The 22655-nt window shown below is 36.3% G+C and overlaps 1 protein-coding gene across 5 annotated transcripts in view; it reads right to left on the reverse strand.

The window, feature by feature from the left end:
• The window catches only part of Pdp1 (PAR-domain protein 1), a 588948-nt gene that overhangs the window by 368229 nt on the left and 198064 nt on the right, over positions 1–22655 (reverse strand). The window contains exon 1 of one of the 5 annotated variants that reach the window (XM_069828050.1): positions 4739–6512. The exons of 1 other annotated variant lie outside the window; for it this stretch is intronic. In XM_069828050.1, the coding sequence (XP_069684151.1) occupies positions 4739–4925 (187 nt within the window). In that variant the 5' untranslated portion in view covers positions 4926–6512. Of the gene's footprint in view, positions 1–4738; positions 6513–22655 lie in introns of those variants that run through there. 3 more of the 5 variants (XM_069828048.1, XM_069828051.1, XM_069828049.1) reach the window with 3 other exon arrangements.

The following is a 22655-nucleotide window of genomic DNA, read 5'->3' on the forward strand; positions in this document are numbered from 1 at the left end:
GTAACATAAGTGATCTATGATTGTGTGAGAAAGTTGTCTAATGTAGTTAGTTTCAAGATAAATAGTATATTATGAAACTAGTTTGTAATGCAATAACTACAAACATTAACGATGTGTTTCGCAGTTTCATACGCTATTTTTGTACGACAGCATTGTAAAACAATTAATAAAGAAATGACATATTAAACTTGTAATGATGAGTAGTTTAACATTATGATCTGCGAAGAATGGGTTACTATAACAGCAGTGTTATTATTGCACGGAAAATCGTTTCATAATATTAATTTTATGGCACAAGTTATGCCATCATAACTTGGAGTCATAATGCAGGGACATCATTTTATTTTTACTTCAATTTTTATTTTAGCTGAGTTTTTGAATGTACTTCACTCCCACCCCTTCTACTAATGAAGTTCAACCGTCCTCCACACAGATCCAAGACCTCATATACAGTCATAGTAAACAGTACGTTCCAAAAATATGTTCGCGTTTTCCAGTGACGAAAGAGCTTTCAATATTGAATCATTTTCACACAGATACTGTCGTCCATTTGCCTACGTCGTATCCAGGTTTCCCCCACCAGCTTTTATTCGCCAGCTAGTGGCTGGGCTGTCTTAGCTCTTTTGTGAGAACATTAATTTCTGTTAGGAACTGGACGTCTACGTAATATTATACCCATACAACTGTTTAAAATAACTTAAATAAAAGGGCCTCGTTAAGTAATTAACTGTCACGTGATTTTCTCCCTTGCTACGACGCTGCGACGTAACCACTTGGACGAGCAGTAGATAGCATGACTGAGTAATTTTATCTTTTCGGACCGGGCAGAAGTGAAGATTGAATTTACAGTACGTAAGGTACTCTTTTATAGAGTAGGTACAGAATTATTTCAACATGAGTTACTGATACGAAGTAGGAACCTGGTAATTGGAATTACGTACAATAGTCTATAGTGCGATAATATGCACATTAGAACTGAAGCCTGTATCGAAATGAACGGCCACCATTTTAAAAATGTGTTTAAATATCCATATTATGATTATTTTTCAATTTAACTTCATTCTCTAAATTGTACGCTAATGTGCAGTAGACAGTATAATATACACTGCATAATGAATACGTCCACATGGACAGCTCGGTTCGTGAGTAAAAACACTCATTGTTAATACTGTACTGTATTGTGATTAAACAAAAACCTAATGAAAATGATCAAACTCAAAAGCGCAATATTTCATAGTTTACGTAAATGGATGAACTACTTTTCTTCCCTCCTATACCTAGTAAAGTGATTTGTTTGTATTTTTATTTTTTTATTTTAGTAGGTTATTTTACGACGCTTTATCAACATCTTTGATTATTTAGCGTCTGAGTGAGATGAAGGTGATAATGCCGGTGAAATGAGTCCGGGGTCCAGCACCGAAAGTTACCCAGCATTTTGTTTGTATATTACGCCAGTATCATCGATCTCCAGTCGTGGAAGGGGGTAGCAAACGGCGTTGATCCAGAGGTACAGGCAAGTTAATATCAAAAATGTTAGTAAAAATAAAATGATGTCCCTGTATTTTAGTGGGCATGATAATATTTTGTGACACTGAAACAATAATTTGGTATATTGTGCACGATTTAGACGCGATGAAGGCTGTTTATAATGCTGAAGTACAAAAAAATTATGTTTCAATTCTCATCCTTTTCGAATTCTATGTAGCCTATTTCCATGCCTAATTGTATAATATCATAGTATCATAGAGAGAAAAATACAGAAGAAAGGACAAAATATGAGAACTGTACTAATGATATTAAAATACCTATTCCGATTTTATAAACGCTTGTGGCACAAAACAAAAACAATTTAATGACTCTGCATAAATGAAACCAAGTCTACATTAGTGGTTCCTATCTATTGTAAATAAAGTACCATTTTTTAAACTGAAATTAAAATTTCTTTACCAATATAATCGTGTGTGTTCATTTGTTTTGTACCTACTCCATATTAACAGCAACTACATGTACAGTAGTGGCAAAAAAAAAAAAAAAAACGGACCGATCCTTGTAGCTAATTTCAGAGCCTTGTTCAATTGAGAGAACAATAGACTGGTAACTAAGACTTTTGTGGTTCGAATCCTGCCTGGGAAGGAAACGTTTTTTGTTCCTTATTCAAATTTATCACCACTACTTTTCGATTGTTGGTAAAATTCATGTTCTGGGAATAATAAGTTAATTGACAAGTAAAATATCGCTGCAATCGAAAAGTATTTCCTTCCCAAGCAGGATTCGAAACCACGAAAGTCTTAGTTACCAGTCTATCGTGCTCTGGAGTGAACAAGGCTCTGAAATCAGCTACAAGCGTCGGTCCGGTTTTTTTTTGCCACTACTGTACATTACTTATCGTTCAAGTAGGATAAAAATTTAAAACTAGGTCTTACTTTCCTATTTACAAATGGCTTTTAAGGAACCCGCAGGTTCATTGCCGTCCTCACATAAGCACTCCATCGGTCCCTATCCTGTGCAAGATTAATCCAGTCTCTACCATCATATCCCACCTTTCTCAAATCCATTTTTATATTATCCCCCCATCTACGTCTTGGCCTCCCCAAAGGTCTTTTTCCCTCCGGCCTCTCAACTAGCACTCTATATGGATTTCTGGATTCGCTTTTACGTGCTATATGCTCTGCCCATCTCAAACGCCTGGATTTAATATTCCTAATTATGTCAGGTGAAGAACACAATGTGTGCAGTTCTGCGTTGCGTAACTTTCTCCATTCTCCTGTAACTTCATCCCTCTTAGCCCCAAATATTTATCTAAGAACCTTATTCTCAAACACCCTCTGTTCCTCTCTTAAAGTGAGAGTCCAAGTTTCACAACCATACTGTGCTCCAACCACGAGAAAGTCTCTGCCGGATGAGACGAAGCGGGATAATACTGTGAATGAATGTTGATGACATAAGATGGGTACTCGTAACTCTATTGGCTCGCTCTCACAGCACAAACAATAACATTGATACACACATGTTTATACTACCCTAGTTACAAAATTAGATCACTGTTAATCTCCTGGTCTTTTAATCTCTCCATACAGGAAATAACACATGCAGGAGAGCGCATGGTTTTTAAACAGACGTTATAACGATATTATTTATCTACTTCGCTCCAATAGATGACGCAATAGTACGCACATTCCTTTCACGGTTGATCTACTGGTTGAAGAACAGTAGATAGCAACCGGTAATATAACTGTTTTATGAATTCTAACTTTCAGATTTTTTGACAGCAGACTAGATGACAAAAGCTTCTCAACCGCATAACAGCCATTTCCCATATTTATTCTGCGTTTATGTGTGAAAACTGGAATGTGCTGTAAAATGGGGGGGTAAAGAAACCATTATATCAGTCCTATTTGTGAAATAAATATATAAGAAATACTTGAGAAATCGATAAAAATTAACTTTGAAAATATATTCAGCGTATCTGATATGGTTTAAATCCCTTTTTATGGGTCAAGTTTATCCGAGCGGTCGAGTTTACTCCAATTTACAGGATGGAATGAAGTTAATTTAAGAGAAAATAGGGAGGATCTACGTCACGCGATATAGCCATAAGGCCTCCCCTAAAAATTTTCCCCCATCCCCATCCCAAGTAAAATCTGGAATGACGCCCCTGCACGAAATATACTTTTGTGCGAGATCGTGCGTATTTGCTTGGTTTCCGCACAAAACCAATCCGCGGGAAGTCTAAAATTCCACATTCAGTACTCCCAACCGAACACACACAACAATTTCCCTCTTCTTACCGCTTAAGTGACATATTGATTTTACTGCTTTAGGCTTTTAACATATTATTTTAGAGACGTTCAATATAGTAATAATTATAAATTGCAAACTTACCACTGCAATTTCACCTAAATTGCACTGTTAATTGAATCGCTTCATAAAGAAAGGGCATCAGTCACATTTCTTTCGAAATTGAGTTAAGATTGAATTTTCCATCTTGAATGCTCAACACATCATTTTATCAAGAAAAGAAACCAGTCCAACATTTCTTTCATCGTGATATTGTGTTCGGAATGTGAGCGTTTTGTGAAGGAAGGGGCATCGGTCCGGACAGTTTTTACTCATTTCCCACAACTTACTTAAACTGGACTGAAGCCCTTTCTTTATGAAGCGATTCAATTATTGTTTTTAAATATTTGCAAAAATTAAGTAAACTCTACAACTCCACTAAAGTTACTGCATTCGTGATGCAAGTAACATTAAGGAAGCCTTGAAAAAATCAACAAGATTCTAGACTCATCATAGACTGGGGGAAAAAAAAGACAGACGTATATATAACAATGTTGAAGATAGATATTTTTGTTTTGCAAATTTGCCGTCATTGAACAGAAACCAAGATGGAGATTTCATTGCAACTAATTAGAAATTCCTCTTTCAGGTATGTAATAAACGATCTTCGCACAATATAATGTACGATACACGAGAGGTATGTTTTCTTTCAATTCTCGGAAATTAAAAAAGCTCAACTACGTTTCGCTTTTTCAAACTTTTCCTCGAACATGAGAACTTCAACATACCGCTCTTGTAACGCATACTACTATTTCAGCGTCACAACGCAGTGATATTGTCTTAAGTCTTCAGGAGGAGGAGCTATGTCTTGTATCGCGACCCTAGTTCAAGGCATCCCCCGAAACAATGATAAGAACTTGGGTATCTATCTCTTTGGTACAAGGACGCACGTGTTTCCTACCATTTATGTGCTGCATGTGGTGGTGCCTCCAGAGCTGCTGATACTGGCTCCATCTAGAAGACGTCGAGTCGTCTGCCTGAACCAGAGTCTGCAGCTGGTGGAGCTGGTGGTGCGTTAGGGGGTGGCTTGGCGCGGGCACCGCCACCAAGGGAGGACCTGCGGGCACTGTATGTTGATGGTAGTCCATGATGATGCAAAAACCCTGTAGTTATCGATCAACAAATTCGTCATACGACCACTCCAAACAGTCCGGGGTGTACGGAAGGCACTAAAAGACGTCTCTTGGCAACACTGGACTTGATCACTCAAACCGCGGTATTCAATTGTTTACATAGGCACTTCAGGCACGTTAATATTGTCACTATTGCTGTTGTAAGATTTTTTTATTTCGTAAAAATAACTTCAATGCACTTATAAATTGATTTCAAAAGAAGGAAATCACTATTAAATATCCACCACTTTTAGAAAGAGATGAAAATGATTTTGTAAGTTTTGACTGGACGGCCGAAAGAGTAATAGTTCTGAAAAAATAACATTTGAAACTCGCAAATTATTTAGAGTTGTGACATCATGTATCCTTGACAACCTTCGTGATTTTATACGTGTGTATGTTCAGTTTATTCAGAGATCACATGTTAATACTGAGTTAACTGCAAATGCGTGATTCACTGCACTGTAGTAAAGTCTAGGAACTCAGTCTATTGAAGTGTGTTTTATATTTTTAAAATCGTGTTCTTATGCAGGACGGTTGAAACTGTGTTTTTTTTAACCTGTTTTTTAAGGCACAGATTTGATTTACGTTCACGAAATTGAAAATATTCCTCGAAGAGTAGAGTTAACCTTCAACTGAATATTCGAGATAAGAACGTCACACACACACACACGCACTCCAACACGCGCACGCCGTAGTTGCTAACCGGGGTATCACCAACTTGACGAAAGTAAGAGTCCTGCTCCGGCAAAGCCTCAACCAACAAACAAAATCCAGCCTCTCGGCGGCCGCCGGCCCACTGACAGACTGACTGACTGACTCGGGTCGTACGTAGCGCGACTCCCGGCGTGCGTGGGGGCGGTAGAGGGGAAGGAGGGAGGGTAAAACAGTGAGAGTGAAGGAGAGACTGCCGGTTCCCAATTCACTACCGGTTTGGTGCGCCTAAAGGCCGATTTTAAAGCATTAAGCACCCATTTAAATTAATATGGCTTTTTCTTGCGAACATTTACGGCCTGTTTATAGCACCCTCCATGGATAAAAGAAGCGAGAATTCATATCGTACAATAAACAATGTGGTCACGGTTTTTAAATAAAGATTAAATGTTATGCCTTAATGAACATTAAGAATTGACGATGCAATTGTGTTTCGTGTGAAAGACGTTCGGCCAATTTCGGCAATATTCGTTAGATTTCGCTCGACAAAAGTATAATTAGCTACTGTTGCGTCCCTACTTAAAATTATGATTATCTTTTTTTTATCTTCTTCTTTCACTTTCTTTCAGATTCAATCCGTTGTACTTATAAATTAGCTCTTAAATATTTTATATTAACTATATTCAATCGCCCTTTTGGTTTATATCGAAGAAATTTCTTTGGAAGTTTCCATATGTTTTTCGAGGTCTGTCATTTATGATCGCATTTTTATCTTCAATTTAAGTTACATTAAAACACCTAGAAAGTTTTTGACAGAGTGGATTGGAACAAACTGATGGGGATTCTAAAGAAAATTGGTGTGGATTGGCTGTTCAGTAATCTTTATATGAAACAACGAGTGAAAGTCAGGATAGGAGAAGAAATGTCAGAAGGAAATGAAATTGGGGGAGGAGTAAGACAAGGATCTCCTTTATCACCTACATTTAGTAAAGTACTGTTTTCAGAAGATGGGAGGAGTGACAGTAGGAGGAAGAAAAATAAAGTGCATAAGATTTGCTGATGATACTAAAAGATATGTTACTGGCGCTATATGACAGCTATGAGCAGTATGGAATGAAGATAAATGCAAATAAGACGAAGAGCATTGTCATAGGAAGAAAAATAAAGAAGATAAACTTGTGAATTCTAAATGAGGCAGTAGAGCAAGTGGACAGCTTCAAATACTGGGGGTGTACTATAAGCAGTAACATGAGCTGCTGCCAGGAAGTCAAAAGGAGGATAGCAATGGCCAAGGAAGCTTTTTAATAGAAAAAGGAGCATTTTCTGCGGACCCCAGGAAAAAGAACTAAGGAATAGACTAGTTAAGTGCTTTGTATGGAGTGTGGCATGGACATTACGACGAAGTGAAGAGAAGCGAATAGAAGCATTTGAAAATGGATATGGAGAAGAAAGGAACGTGTGAAGTGGACAGACAGAATAAGAAATGAAGCTGTTTTTGAAAGAGTGTGCGAAGAAAGAATGATGCTGAAACTGATCAGGAAGAGGAAAAGAAATTGGTTTGGTCACTGGATGAGAAGAAACTGCATACTGAAGGATGTGCTGGAAGGAATGGTGAACGTGATAAGAGTGCGGGGTAGAAGAAGATATCAGATCATAGACGACATTAAGATATATTATCATATGAGGAAACGAAAAGGAAGGTAGAAAATAGGAAAAATTGGAGAAATCTGGGTTTGCAGTGAAAGACCTGCGCTTGGGCAGAACACTAAATGAATGAATGAAAGCACCTAGGTTTTATCTACAACCATCGTTTTTTCTATTCGCTTTTATTAACCCTCAAAGTAAATGAAGAGGATATTCCAAACTGGCCTGTAAGTCAAAGCGACAAATTATGAGAAAAATGGCAAAAACCGATAAAAACAAATTTAACACCTCTAGTGCCTGCATATTTTATTTCATTAGGTAGTTGAATTTATTTTGACATTCTCTTAACTATTCTGCTTGTTATATAGACGGACCAGTTCAAAAAGGATACAACTCAAAATTTAAAGTTTTGAGATTTAAAGTTTCATGTTGATCTCAAAATTCTAATTAACATCACTCTAAGTGGAGCTTATAGTATAGATATGAAACATCATTAACTGAATTTTGAGTAATTTCAATGATCTTTGGATTGTTCACATCAACAAGAAAATTAGGGCCATAGTCATAGACATTCTTAGCGCGGGCTTCCGGCGGATGATCAGCGAACTAACGTATTTCGTATTCATAAACCAGTGTTAGTGATATGATATGATATGAATCCTGTAGGCCTACAAGTAATCAGTCGATAGCCGGGGCTAGTTTAGCACGCTCGTAGCGCGGGCTAGCGAAATGTCTTTGCATAGCACCCTATAGGCTAACTTTAAATTTTGAGTTGTTTTCCTTCTGCACTGGCCCGTCGATATAGATTTAATGAACTTATTCTTGGTGTTATTCAGACTATCTAATCAAGGAAACATTCTCACCAGGGCAGATAAAAAAGTTATTTTTTTCTTCCACCATGTTAATAAAGCCAAAACAAATGCTTATACAAAGTTTGGCCACTCGAATGCAATTACGAGGGCCCCAAGAAAATCAGTTTTCCTAGCGCCGTTTACAGAAAGAAAACACAACTTCATGGAAAGATTTATTGAAACAGACACAGCAATTTTGTCGAGCTATTTTTCCCCACGCGAATTGTGATATTTCTCATACCGTGAGATCAACAGATAGGTGCAAACGGCTGTCACACACTGGTTTCGATTGTCAGGCGGCAACAGGGGCGTACGCAAGGGAATGGGGTTACAAGATTTCAACCCTCCCTTTGAACTTGATAAAAAAACATATTTGAGTAGTTTTTAAATTTATAATCGTTTTCCCTTCTCTAATTTTTCACTGTCAGAGTAACAAAATCTACATCGGCATCATAGTCCTCCTACCCCTCCTTCAATATAATCCCTGTGCTTGGTGTTGCGGCACGTACGAATTATAACAATGCTATTTTTAGTACAGAGAGACCTACCGCCTAGTACCGACCTTGTAATAAAATTAAGCCGACACAATATTGAATTTAACTTCTTGTTTGTTTAAAACTGAGTGGCTGTGAAAAAATTACGTTTCAAAGATTTCATAAGGATATTCATGAATATGTTCTGTTAGAACATAGTATAATATTAATAAATATACCGTAACATAATAATAACAATACTTACAAATGACTTTTAGAGAACTCGGAGGTTCATTGCCGCCCTCACATAAGCCCGTCATCAATCCCTATCCTGAGCAAAATTAATCCAGTTTCTGTAACAATTTTCTTTTATATTATTTATATCAGAGAAATTTCATTCACCTCTGTACTTTGATACAAACAATGACAAAAAATACAATATAATTTATTTTGTTCTTGCATTTATTTACATGTCAGGTTTTATTTATACATTACGCTTATTTCCTTTGTTGTTATCGGTGTCCATTAATTGATTTATAGTAGGTTATTTTACGACGCTTTATCAACATCTTAGGTTATTTAGCGTCTGAATGAGATGAAGGTGATAATGCCGGAGTCCAGCACCGAAAGTTACCCAGCATTTGCTCATATTGGGTTGAGGGAAAACCCCGAAAAAACCTCAACCGGATAACTTGCCCCGACCGAGAATCGAACCCGGGCCACCTTGTTTCGCGGCCAGACGCTCTAACCGTTACTCCACAGGTGTGGACAATTGATTTATATATTAGTTGTGAAGATAAATGTACCAAAGTGTCCAATATATTACAGACCTATTTCAAGCTAACGCTTTATTTTTAAATTAGGAAAAGTAAATTTCCTTCAATTGTTACTCCATTTGTGTAGTCAGTAAATGTCATCAGAGTTCTTGTATGGTGAAGTGCGTCTGGTGTTGTCTACCCTGCAAAACATTAGGCGCACCCGCTTGAAAATCGGATATTCGGTCGTATGTTCAACCTCGCTGGTTGTTCGACGGTCGAATATAAACCGGTTCTAAGCGCTGTTCTACAGCACTCTAGTACGTATATGCAGACAGGTAAAGTATTTGTGGAGGGAGAAATGAAGAGGTGGTGTACACAGTGCCCGCGCGGGAACATTGTGTTCTCCTCCCTGCCCTAGTCTTTATTTTAATAATAATAATAATAATAATAATAATAATAATAATAATAATAATAATAATAATAATGTTTTATTTTAACTGGCAGAGTTAAGGCCATTCGGCCTTCTCTTCCACTCAACCAGTATGATAGAAAATTACTACATTGCTACGAATATAACATGATTAATACAATACAATACTACAATACAATATAATATAATATATAATCAATATAATACAATGACAATTCTTTTTATCTTCATAACAACAATAAAATAATTATGTAATAATATAATAATAATAATAATAATAATAGTCATACCGAAATTAAATTAAATTATTAAACTCAATCACAATTATAACTTCAATTTTACTGCGCCCATAAGAAATCGTTTAGCCTTTTCTTGAAAGTGGTTATTGTCTGGCAGCCCCTTATCTTCTGAGGTAGAGAATTCCATTCACGGGGGACTGAGACAGTAAACGAGGATGAATAGTGGGATGTTCTATGGGCAGGAATTGCTAGGGTTTGGCTCTCCTGTGACCTGGTGTTTAGATTGTGATTGGAGGATAAGTAGTTAAACCGGGAACGAAGATAATTTGGAGTAGAAGTGTGGAGAAAACCCTACTACTCTAAAACTTCACCCCAGTCTATTTTCAGCTATTACAGATGAGAGATGAAATAAGGGAAACGGCAGTACCACGAAAAAAAAAAAATCCCTCCGCAATGTTTCCTTTGTTCATAACTTCCATATGACATGGCAGGGGATCAAAACAGAGCCGCCTGGATCTTATTAAGTCGCAGACGGGGCAAGTGTAGACCTATAGTTTTTCATACAAAAATAAAAGAAAAGCAAAACAAACTTCTAATTTACTCTGTTTCGTTTCCGACCCACGAAATCCAAGGCAAGCCAAACCAAACCAAGCCAAGCAAAGTTCTATACTTTCAGAATAGGAGTATGGTACTGTTGTCGCTGTTGTTGTTGTTGTTGTTATTGTTGTTGTTTGTCCTTCCGTATTCTTTCTGAATAAAACAGATTAATGCAGAATATTTGTGCTATTCAAGTGAAAACAATGCTGTTTTGCATCCTTCATACAAACAACTGCTCAGATATCTCGTTTGCATTCAGAAATAGCGTGGCTGGAGGCGAGACAACACAGCGACCTTGTCCTCAGCGAGCACATCTCTCGTCTCAAACTTCATCTTAATGCTTCTTATTACATATAATTTCGTGAACCTGTATTTGTTTCATGGAGCTCACGCAGTACTGTATAATACATGTTTAAGATGACAGCTTGTCCACCACTGTGTAGTAACGGTTAGCACGTCTGACCATGAAACTAGCGAGCCCGGGTTCAAATCCTGATTGGGAAAAAGTTATCTGATTGAGGTTTTGTCCGGGGTTTTTCCCCCTCAACCCATTGAGAGCAAATGCTGAGTAACTTTTGATGTTGGACTCTAGACTCATCTCGCTAGCATTACACTATGTAACATAATTTATGGCAAAAGTTCGACAGCTGAGGGTGTTCTTTTTCTATTTATTGTGTTTTTTTTTCTATTTGTTTTTTTTTATTGTGTGTAGGCCTATATGTTTTTTATGTATTACCTTTATATTTGTTATTTGGATTATTTATTGCAGTTTCAATAAGGAATTGAATTGAATTGTTTCACTGTGTTTTTTTTTTTCTTTCATATCTTACATTTATTTTATTTTTGTTATTTTTTGTGAAATTTGGTACGAAGTTAGATTAGTTTTAAGTGTCATAATTAATGATAACAGTAGTAATAATAATAACTGTTGTTTTACTATTTTATTATTAGTAGGTATTATGTTCGTTTTGAAGATTCAAACTGCGCATAGTTATAGCACGAATGGCCGTACGGGCTCGTGCGAAGGATCTTGTGTACAAGAGTTTGTATAATTTATCATGCATCAATAAATGCACTTCATTCATTCATTCATGATTTTTGTATCTGGGTAATGAGTGATATTTTCTAATTGTTTATCCCTAAAAAGTATAGAAGGTATGTATTATTCATCTCAAACTTTGGTTTTGTGATCGGGACAATGGTTTTTTGTAATTCACCTAATTCGACTGTAAGATAGGTGACTGAAGTCAGAAAAACAACATGTGAATCGTAATTAGAACGTATTTTCACTCAACTTATACAAAACTAATACAATATATTAGAAATGAGTGGTTTTTCGAGATTTAAGTTTATACAAAACATTACTTTCACGAATTAGCCCCCAAATGTAATCGCCTGCCTATACTGGCATTGTATTTTTTAATAAATTACTATTGCAGATACAAACTTTACCTTAAACAAAATTTAAAGTAGAAATTAAACAGATTTTAACTGATCTAAGTTTTATTCAGTAAAGAATTCTTAAATTACAAATTATGATATATGTAATATTACTTGATTATATTATTTATATTATATTATTTATTATGTGTTTTTATTTACCATGTAATTGACGTGTACATCCATGTATATGGTCATGTATAGAATAAACAATCAATCAATCAATCTCATGTTCCCATTGTACTGTCTTTGCTAGCGGCGTGTGAAGTCCACTGTATTCAGATGGAAACGCTCATCTTGCTCCTCCGAATATATTCCCATATTCCCCTTGAATTGACCAATGTGAGCATCCAGGATATGGACTTCGAGGGACTCCTGCAGCCCATTATGCAGTACTTCCTTACCAGAGTCTCAGCCAAATGCACATAGTTTTCGTCCTTATGATTGTCCAGGAAACCCCAAACCACTACAACAAATCTATTCCAAGCTGCTTTCTCCTTCCTAGAGACCATGTAGCGTAGAGACAGCACAATTTTCTTACGTGCCACAATCTACAGAGACTTTTTTATTTTTAGTAGGTTATTTTACGACGCTTTATCAACATCTAAGGTTATTTAGCGTCTGAATGAGATGAAGGTGATAATGCCGGTGAAATGAGTCCGGGGTCCAACACCGAAAGTTACTCAGCATACAGAGACTTAAGCTGTATGAATATGAATAAATATGTACCGTAGTACACTTTATAAGTGGTTATGCAGTGAGGGACGATAAATTATAGTCAAATTTAACACTCCTACACTCAATACTCCTAAGAATTATTTAAAAATGAAACCATAAGTTTATGATAGCTGAAAGAAGACATGAAAAATTAAGCATGTAAACATAAATGACAATTTATAAACAGTTTTCTAAATAATATATTAGGAACACTTATTTAATTTAGAATCTTTATACGGTGTTTAATTCCAAGTCATTCACATCAATTGGATCTGGAATTGCCATCGTAGGTGTTTGTTGATCGAAGTAACATTCACTAAATCATATATACTTTGTAACTGAACTTGTGACGAGAAGTTAGGAAATGCCTTTTTTCCTTCCTCTGCATTCTCGTATTCCTTTTAGTGTACTGTTTCTAATTTTTGTTCTCTATTGGCGGTTAATTTTCAATTTTCTTTCACACCACGCTCCAATTCGTTGAGCCCCTAATTTCGCCATCTTTATACCAAAAAGCTTCTCATCATTGCAATTACTTCTCTCACTGGTTTCGACTGTGTAACATCACAACACTACACACATGATGCACTGCTTAGTAGCAGCCCCACACCAACTAATTTATGCACCAATTTGTGTAAATTGGTGGAAAACTTCAAACACGAACTTTATTTACGCGATGAAATAGCAACATATACCGTCCCTTAGCAACAACACGCAAAATCCTCTTAAAACATCCGTCACAGAGTTTTGTTACACTTCAAAACCCCAAACATATAATTAAACAGCTGTATCTCCACAACCATTGAAAATTGGACGCATGTTTATTTGAACTTTAACAGGTACTCAGAACAAGCACTACTAGAGTCGACGGCAATTGGGACGGCGGTAGTCTGCAAGCGTTTGCGTCGAGAGAGACAGATAGAGCAAGGCAACGTACAACATTGCCACATCGTACTTCACGCGCACGTGTAATACAAATAGCGCAGGAGAGAATTTAAATTATCAAAAATAGCCGTTGATTACTGTAAGCATGACACCAAACATAAACTCTTTCCTTCACTAATAACATTCTTTGCACGATTCTCAATCCCACACCACATGCTTCTGCAGTCGTTTCTTGCGCATTGGCAACACTGCAGCCAGTATCAAGATGGCCGGCAGCGTTCTGCTCGTCAAAGTTTTTAAAATAATGATATACCTTAAACACTATTTTCCGAGTCTGCCTGTGCAATACTTGTCTTTTTACAGTCTCTTCTTCCATTTATTTATCTTACACACACAGTAAATGTTAGTTTTACTTATTCAATGTATTAAAACACTCACATGTGAACAAACGAACTATGGAAGTACTTGTTATAGACTGATTCTGATTGGTTCTACTGTACAAGCTTGTGACGTCACATATCAGAAATGCTACGGCGCATGTAGAAGCCGACCGCCTTCCGAACTGCCATCTAGTCTAATACCTCCTAAAATATACAGAGTGTTAAAAAAAAGTATTCAATATTTTAGGAGGTGCTAGTATGCATCAAAACAAGAAAATAATGTCTAATAAACATGGGTACTACAACACATACTTTCTGAGATCTCAACACTTGTTCATAGGAGGTGCTCAATGTGACGTCCATTCATGGCAATGCATTCCTCTGCCCCTCGACGTAAGGAATCACGCACTCTTTGAAATTTGTTTTAATACGTTAATAACAAAATCTTGATAACGATCCCCAGTTAATCTCTGTGGTAGCACGTATGGACCTATTAATCTATCACCAAGAACGCCTGCCCATACGTTGATTGAGAATCGGTGCTGATGCCTTGTTTCTTCAACTGCATGGGGATTTTCATCAGCCCACACACGCTAATTACGAAAATTCACAACACCATTTCTGCTGAACCCGCTCATATCCGCAACCAGACTTTTGTTTTCAGTATTCCTTGCCACGTATCATTATTCCATGCCAGGGATGTCAACTACGGTATGATTATCTGGTAGTCTGCTGTATTGTAGGACAGAGGAATGCATTGCCATGAATGGACGTCACTTCCTATGATCAAGTGTTCAGAGCTCAGAAATTATGTGTTGTAGACCCATGTTTATTAGACAATATTTTCTTGTTTTGATGCATACTATTACCTCTTAAAATAATGGACACTTTTTTAACACCTGTATAATATTCCTCCTGAATTCACACTTATGTAAAAATTCCCATCCGTTTCAAAATCACGTGTCGGGGCATACTGTTTACCAAAATGCGGAAGTCTGTTTTCCACGATAACGTTTCCGTCTGAAGTATATTGTGACATGTAACTCGTATGTCTGGTTAATTCTCAGTCTTAACTGTCAAATGTGTATGTCCTACTTCAAGGAGGTTGTCCTTGAATTTTTATTTATTAAATTTACGAATATTTCAAATGCGCGTTAACCGGCAACTTGAAATTTCTTGCAACGTTAATTATGAAAGCTCAGGTGCCATTTTCACAAAGTTCCAGTTCTTTTATTCGCTGAACGAAGTTCTTGCACGTAAATAAACGATCGATTTCACGGGAAGGTGGAATGAGAACTGAAGAGCGCCATACGGTCAGTTCGTAAATCCACGGGAAGAGGAATTTTATTAATTTGGCATTAAACTTCGACTATTACATACGTATAAAATAAATGAGTGGTCATTCGTACGCATTTTCAGTATTATTATTATTATTATTATTATTATTATTGTTTTATTATTATTTTATCAACAGTAATCTCACTAGAGGTTTTGATTTATCTAGAGAGAATTAAAACTCGAGTGGGATTTAATGACTATTACACGATTAGAAGAAAGTACACAAAGATTAGAATAAATAAAGTACTCTAATAAGATAAAATATTAATTGACTTACTAGAATTCTATTTCAATAATGTTAACTTCACAAAAACGTTTTAACGGAGTCGCCATTTTCAGTTCATTGTCTATGCGGGAAACAAATGACGATCGCAAAGCATGTTTATATACCTGGTAAGGTTTATCTTGTCTCAGTAGCAATAAAACCAAGTCCCTTCAAATGAGGGTGGAGATTATAGGAGGGTTGTAAATTTTCAGGATTCCTTTCAAAATCTTGTTATTGTACAGGCTGCCGGAACTCAGTTACTTGAAAGACAAGCTCAGTGACGGAACTACACAGTACGAACAGAGATATTTTGTTATTTTATTTTGCGCTACAGAATGTATCAACTAGTCCCTTCCGCCACTGGATGGATGGACGGCACCGCTCCACTCCCCCCATCGTCATAACAACACAGACGAAGTAACACATATCTCCTTTCTCTCTCTTTTCACAGTGAGACAAAATACATCACACAGCCTTTAGTGCTGTAAAGAATTTGGAGTTTGAAATGTTGGCAAACAAAGAAAGAAATGGTAGGTAGTAATGATGTAGTTGTAAGACAGGGTTTTGTTTACCAACAAATAAACCCCTATATTACTCGACCAAAGCGAGTGGAGCCGTGGGCGTAATGTGAACTATCGCGATGCGGTATTACTAACGCAGGAGCAGTAGCGCCACGGCTCCGGGCTGCAGGACTTCACTGGGCTTGGTCGAGTAATAACTCCAAGAGCTGCGGTGGTCATTAATTCCTTATCTCGAAATCTTCAGGTACTTCCTCCGAATATGCTCTTGAAGTTTGTGCGTAGAGTTCAGAAACATACTGTATAATGGAGCAAAGCAAGAGGAATTCGTTTCGGACAGGACCTCGAAAACCCAGCAAGCTCTAATGAGTCTAATGTACCAGTGTCGTATTTCCACTCAGCTAGCAATTATAATAACAATAAAATAACACTGAAACAGTTCCGCCACTGAGTTAGCAGCAAGGATAAAATAAAAGACATGACAAAGAAAAAAGGAAAAAGACAATTACGAAAAGTGTCCTCGAGTACAGCAAGTCGCAGAAAGGAAATTAGCGACAATTCTTGAAACACGAAATCGGGCGCCCTCATTAGGCCGCAATCAGTACCTCGCAATCTGCACAGAGCCCAAGGCTGGCTTTACATATGAATGAGACGCTCAGATTCACAGTCGTGACGACACAATAACAAAATGGCGACCCTTCATTTTTATAGACAATGTGCAATCACGTCCGCCGCATATACTGTTCCCAAGGCTAAGGTTCCCCAGCAATAGAATGAATGTCCACTTACTTTTGTCCCATTGTCGAGGACTGGAAGAATCGGAAAGAAGTTTCAAAGGCCAGGGTTGGCCGTATTCAACAGAATGCGTACTACAACCTTGACGTTAAAGAATAAGCTTCAAAGCTGTATTCTCTTAAGTAAACATGTCACAATTTTTCAGAATTTTGCTTCCTCATAATACGGACTATAAAAAGAATTAACTATGATGATGTAAAGGACTCAAGATTTTTATGGAATTTACCTTTTTTACGCCCATCATACTAAGAATGAAAGATTGCGAAGGGAAACGCGTTATTTTAATCAAATCTACGGCGAGTTGTAGGGTTTGAAGAGTAGATTTAAACACCTAATTTATAAGTAGGGCGCGGATTTTGATGACATGTCATTTTTTTTTTTTTTTCAGAATTTTGCTTCTCATAATACGGACTATAAAAGGAATTAACTACGATGTAAAAGACTCAAGATTTTTATGGAATCTACCTTTTTTACGCCCATCATACTAAGAATGGAAGATTACTAAGGGAAACGCGTTATTTTAATCGAATCTAAAGCGAGTTGTAGGGTTTGAAGAGTAGATTTAAACACCTAATTTATAAGTAGGGCGCGGATTTTGATGACGTCATATTTTTTTCAGAATTTTGCTTCTCATAATACGGACTATAAATGGAATTAACTATGATGAATTAAAAGACTCAAGATTTTTATGGAATCAACCTTTTTAACGCCCATCATACTAAGAATGAAAGATTGCGAAGGGAAACGCGTTATTTTAATCAAATCTACGGCGAGTTGTAGGGTTTGAAGAGTAGATTTAAACACTTAATTTATAAGTAGGGCTCGGATTTTGATGACATGTCATTTTTTTTTTTTTCATAATTTTGCTTCTCATAATATGGGCTATAAAAAGAATTAACTATGATGATGTAAAAGACTCAAGATTTTTATGGAATTTACCCTTTTTTACGCCCATCATACTAAGAATGAAAGATTGCGAAGGAAAACGGGTTATTTTAATCAAATCTACGGCGAGTTGTAGGGTTAGAAGAATGGATTTAAACACCTAATTTATAAGCAGGGCGTGGATTTTGATGACATGTCATATTTTTCAGAATTTTGCTTCTCATAATACGGACTATAAAAGGAATTAACTACGATGTAAAAGACTCAAGATTTTTATGGAATCTACCTTTTTTACGCCCATCATACTAAGAATGGAAGATTGCGACGGGGAACGCGTTATTTTAATCAAATCTACGGCGAGTTGTAGGGTTTGAAGAATAAATTTAAACACCTAAATCTGCAATGCTTGGGAAAAGTGGCATAAGTCAGTTTCCACAAACTGCTTTTATTAACTTATTGACAACTTACGGAATATCTGTTCGCTTGGAAAAAGAGACATAAGTGTTTCTCTCATTACAATAATTCATACAGAAGAAAATCAAATCGACATAAACCAGTGTGGAGACAGTTTTTTTCCTTCTCCTATAAAATTAACATTTTTTACTTGTGCCACTTTTCCCGTGCACTACAGAATTTATAAGCAGGGCGCTGATTTGGATGAAATATTATATTTTTTTCTTTAGATTCTTTGCAACGCATATAAATATAGGGTGATTCACGAGGATTTATCGCCACTTACGGAGCTTATTTTCGAAGACATTCTGAGAAAAAAATGTCATATAAACATTTGTCCTAATCTCAATATTTTCAGAGTTATACTAATTTGAAGTTGTTAGTAAAATGTCCTTACCTTTGTTCTTTAGTTTTAAGGCTAAAAGAATATTACAAATAGAGAATGAACTATTCAGAAGTATCATTTCTTTAATTGGCTAGTGATTCTGAAACTAAAAATGTGTTGCAAATCATGCTTTCGGGTATAACTCCCTGTAAAGTTGATTTCAATAATTTCGAGGGAAAAATTGTTCCGGGGCCGAGTATCGAACCCGGGACCTTTAAGTCACACAGAGTTAGTGTGCACTCAGTGTTGGTTGCTTGATGGTTGTCAGCCCACTTTGAGGTCTGTGGATAGAAAGTGAGAAATTGGATCGATGTCTGGTAGAGTTCCCGGGTAGCTCAGTTGGTAGAGCGTTGATACGTTTAACCAAAGATCCCGGGTTTGATACCCGGCCCCGGAACAATTTTTCTCTCGAAATTATTTTAAAATGTATTGTTAATTACTTTGCACAGATTTTGTTTTTCAATTTTTAACTAAAAACTATATTATTCTTACGCACTTATCACAAAAATTGTTACAAATCATACGACTTTGGGAACTTGATTATAGTTTAAATATGCATCCTAATGTACAGTCTTGAAGAATTTACAAGAGCGGCGTGATTTGTAACAATTGTTGTGATAAGTACGTAAGAAAAATACTAGCTAAAAAAATACTAGAAAAATACTTTAGCACGTGAATTGGTATATTAGTTACGGAGCCATCTTCATGTGCAGAAGTAATCCCCTGAAAGAAACTTAAGCAACGAAAGGAGAAGAAGCAGGATATAATAAATAAAAAGAAGATTAATAGAGAGGTACACTTCAGTCACAACATAGTATTTTTTTCTTAAAACAACCATTGTCCACAGTTACCTACGTTTACACATGCATTTCTATGTATGTATGTATGTATGTATGTATGTATGTATGTATGTATGTATGTATGTATGTATGTATGTATGTATGTATGTATGTATGTATGTATGTATGTATGTATGTATGTATGTATGTATTATTTACACTGCAAGTGGGCAAGCACCCGGTGGCAGTGGTATATACAATATTAACAATACACAATAAAATGATAAGCAATACACAATAAAATTTACAATACATAATACAATTTACAACACATATACAATTTTATACACAATACAATAAGAATACACAATACAATTTAACACAATAATAATAAAACATAAAATAAAACACCTAATTTTACAACACAACCTACATAATTATGTATAGGTCTTACATAAGTTTCAATAGTCTTTCACTTTACTCTCATCTCATTCCCTGTAGTGGCACTATGACGCATTTCACTGACACTTTAGCACACATTTCACCGACACTCTGTAACACATTTCACTGACACTATAGAACACATTTCATTGACGCTATAAATTATCACTGATCGGAACTGTTCACTGCACTGTAAAACCATAACTTCACTGACTCACCTCGCTTCACTGATACAACAGTTCAAATAAGTCAAATAATTGCATCCTTATGCATACTTATAAACAGAACTACATTTAAACTAAACATTTCTAGTCTAGTCTAGTCTATGAGGAAATTTAACTTATAAATGTACTTCAGCTTTTCCAAGTTTCTACAACACCTCAAGAAATGGCATGATTGATTTAATCCCTGAAGTATCAACAACACTCATGCCAGACAATTTTTTGTTTCTCTTGAAAATTTATGTTTTTGGACTAAAGTTGTTTTTCCAAAAACCCTTCAATTTTTCTCGACTGGTACGTATAAAACCGCCTCACATTAGAACTGTAGCTTTACTGTCCTAGTGATCGTCGTAGGAATATGCGAGCATGAATTCTGTAGGCTAATATGCGTCCACGTTTCGCTCACAAACACCGGTTGATGCAGTTTCTCAATACAAACGCGGTAATATCAACTCACTGTAGCTGCTACCGCTTCCGAACGCCTTTCTTTTTGCTAAACCAATTAGCATCGTATTATCACAAGGCTTCAAATTATGCCTAAGTTGTGGACATGTGTCTGCCATGCACAGCCTCATGTGCAGAGAGATTATAATTAGACACCCAACGGACATATAAACTTGTATACCATACCGTTACATTAGCGCCCCAAGTGGTTGGAACAGGAAACTATTTGAATAATTTCGAGGGAAAAATTGTTCCGGGGCCGGGTATCGAACCAGGGACCTTTGGTTAAACGTACCAACGCTCTCCCACTGAGCTACCCGGGAACTCTACCCGACACCGATCCAATTTTTCCCTCTATATCCACAGACCTCAAAGTGGGCTGACAACAGTCAAGCAACCAACATTTGAGTGCACACTAACTCTGTGTGACTTTAAATTGTGGTTTTCTGTTACGTACAGTGGCGTGTATTATGCAAATTAAGCTTTCAGGAATAACTCCCTGTAAAGTTAATTTGAATAATTTCGAGGGAAACTATTTGATGAACAGTTGCGATTAGCGCAATATGTTAGAGCTTCCAGTACTAAAATAAACAACTGCAGAGCCCTGTGGTTCTTCACTTCCCCTCTTTCGGTTCCACGTGAAACATGAGACTAGTCTCGAGGATAGATTCTTAGGGCCGTATTCATAGACATTCTTAGCGCGGGTTTCCGGTGGATGATTAGCGAACTAACGTTTTTCGTATTCATAAACCAGTGTTAGCGATATGATATGATATGATATGATATGATATGATATGATATGATATGATATGATATGATATGATATGATATGATATGATATGATATATGATATGATATGATATGATATGATATGATATGATATGAATCTTGTACAAGTAACCAGTCGATAGCCGGGGCTAGTTTAGCACGCTCGTAGCGCGGGCTAGCGAAATGTCTATGAATAACACCCTTAATGACTATTACACTTTTTACTAAGTCATACTACTTTTGACCAATAAAACGGTACGAAAGCACGTCTTTTAACCAATCATGGCTGCTTATCGCACAATTTTATCGCGTCCCTAGCATTTGTTTAATTTTATCGCTTCCCTAGCATTTGTTTATTTTTATCACCTTCCTACCACAGTCTAGTATATACAGTCATGAAGCTTGAGTTGTGAGGGTGCTAGGAACAAGGTATTACTTCGCACTATCTGTAATGAGGCGATATTAGCGATCCTCGTGGTTAGCAACTATTCATGGATGCATATTTACTACGTATTGAGCTTCGTGACTGTATATACTAGACTGTGTTCCTACCATTTGTTTCTTTGTTTGTCAACATTTAAAACTGCAAATTCTTTACTGTACTACAAAACATGCTTTGCGATCGTAATTTGTTTACCGCATAGATAGTCGACTGAAAATGGCGGCTTCGTTCAAACATTTTGGTGGAGGTAACATTAGTGGACTAGAATTTTAGTAAATCAATTAATATCTATTTTATTGCATTAGGGTACTTTATTTCTTCTAATCTTTATATTCTTTCTTCTAATCGTGTAATAGTCAATTAACTCCCACTCGAGTTTTGATTTTCTCTAGATAAATCAAAACCTCTATGAGATTACTGTTGAGTTGACGACAGTTGATAATCCGTTTACTGTACAATAATAAGGAAGAAACTGTTATTTAATTGTTCATTAAAAACAATGCTTATCTATAATTACTGAGCGATGAAACATTCTCTGACCATTTTAAATCGGAGGAAAACCTTCTCCTTATCACGAATTGTTTTAGTCTATTGACTTTTCAAAGTTTTATAATTATATTGATATAATTATAAATTTATCTGAACATTTTCCTCTTACTAAGCAATTTTTCTGGATTTTTTATTTTCGCAAGTTTTACTTTTCGCGAAAATTTTGCCCTTATTAACTAATATTTTTAAATCATTGATTTTGCTAAGTTTAACAAATTCTACTGATATAATTATAACTTTCGCTGAAAGTTTTCCCCTTTCTTAAGCATTTTTGAAGTTTTTTTTTTTAATTTTCAATTTTCGTGAAAATTTTCCCCTTAGTAACCAACATTTTTAGCTTCAAGATTTTGATAAATTT

The sequence above is a fragment of the Periplaneta americana genome, chromosome 6, assembly GCF_040183065.1.
Source record: "Periplaneta americana isolate PAMFEO1 chromosome 6, P.americana_PAMFEO1_priV1, whole genome shotgun sequence".
Taxonomy (NCBI): domain Eukaryota; kingdom Metazoa; phylum Arthropoda; class Insecta; order Blattodea; family Blattidae; genus Periplaneta; species Periplaneta americana.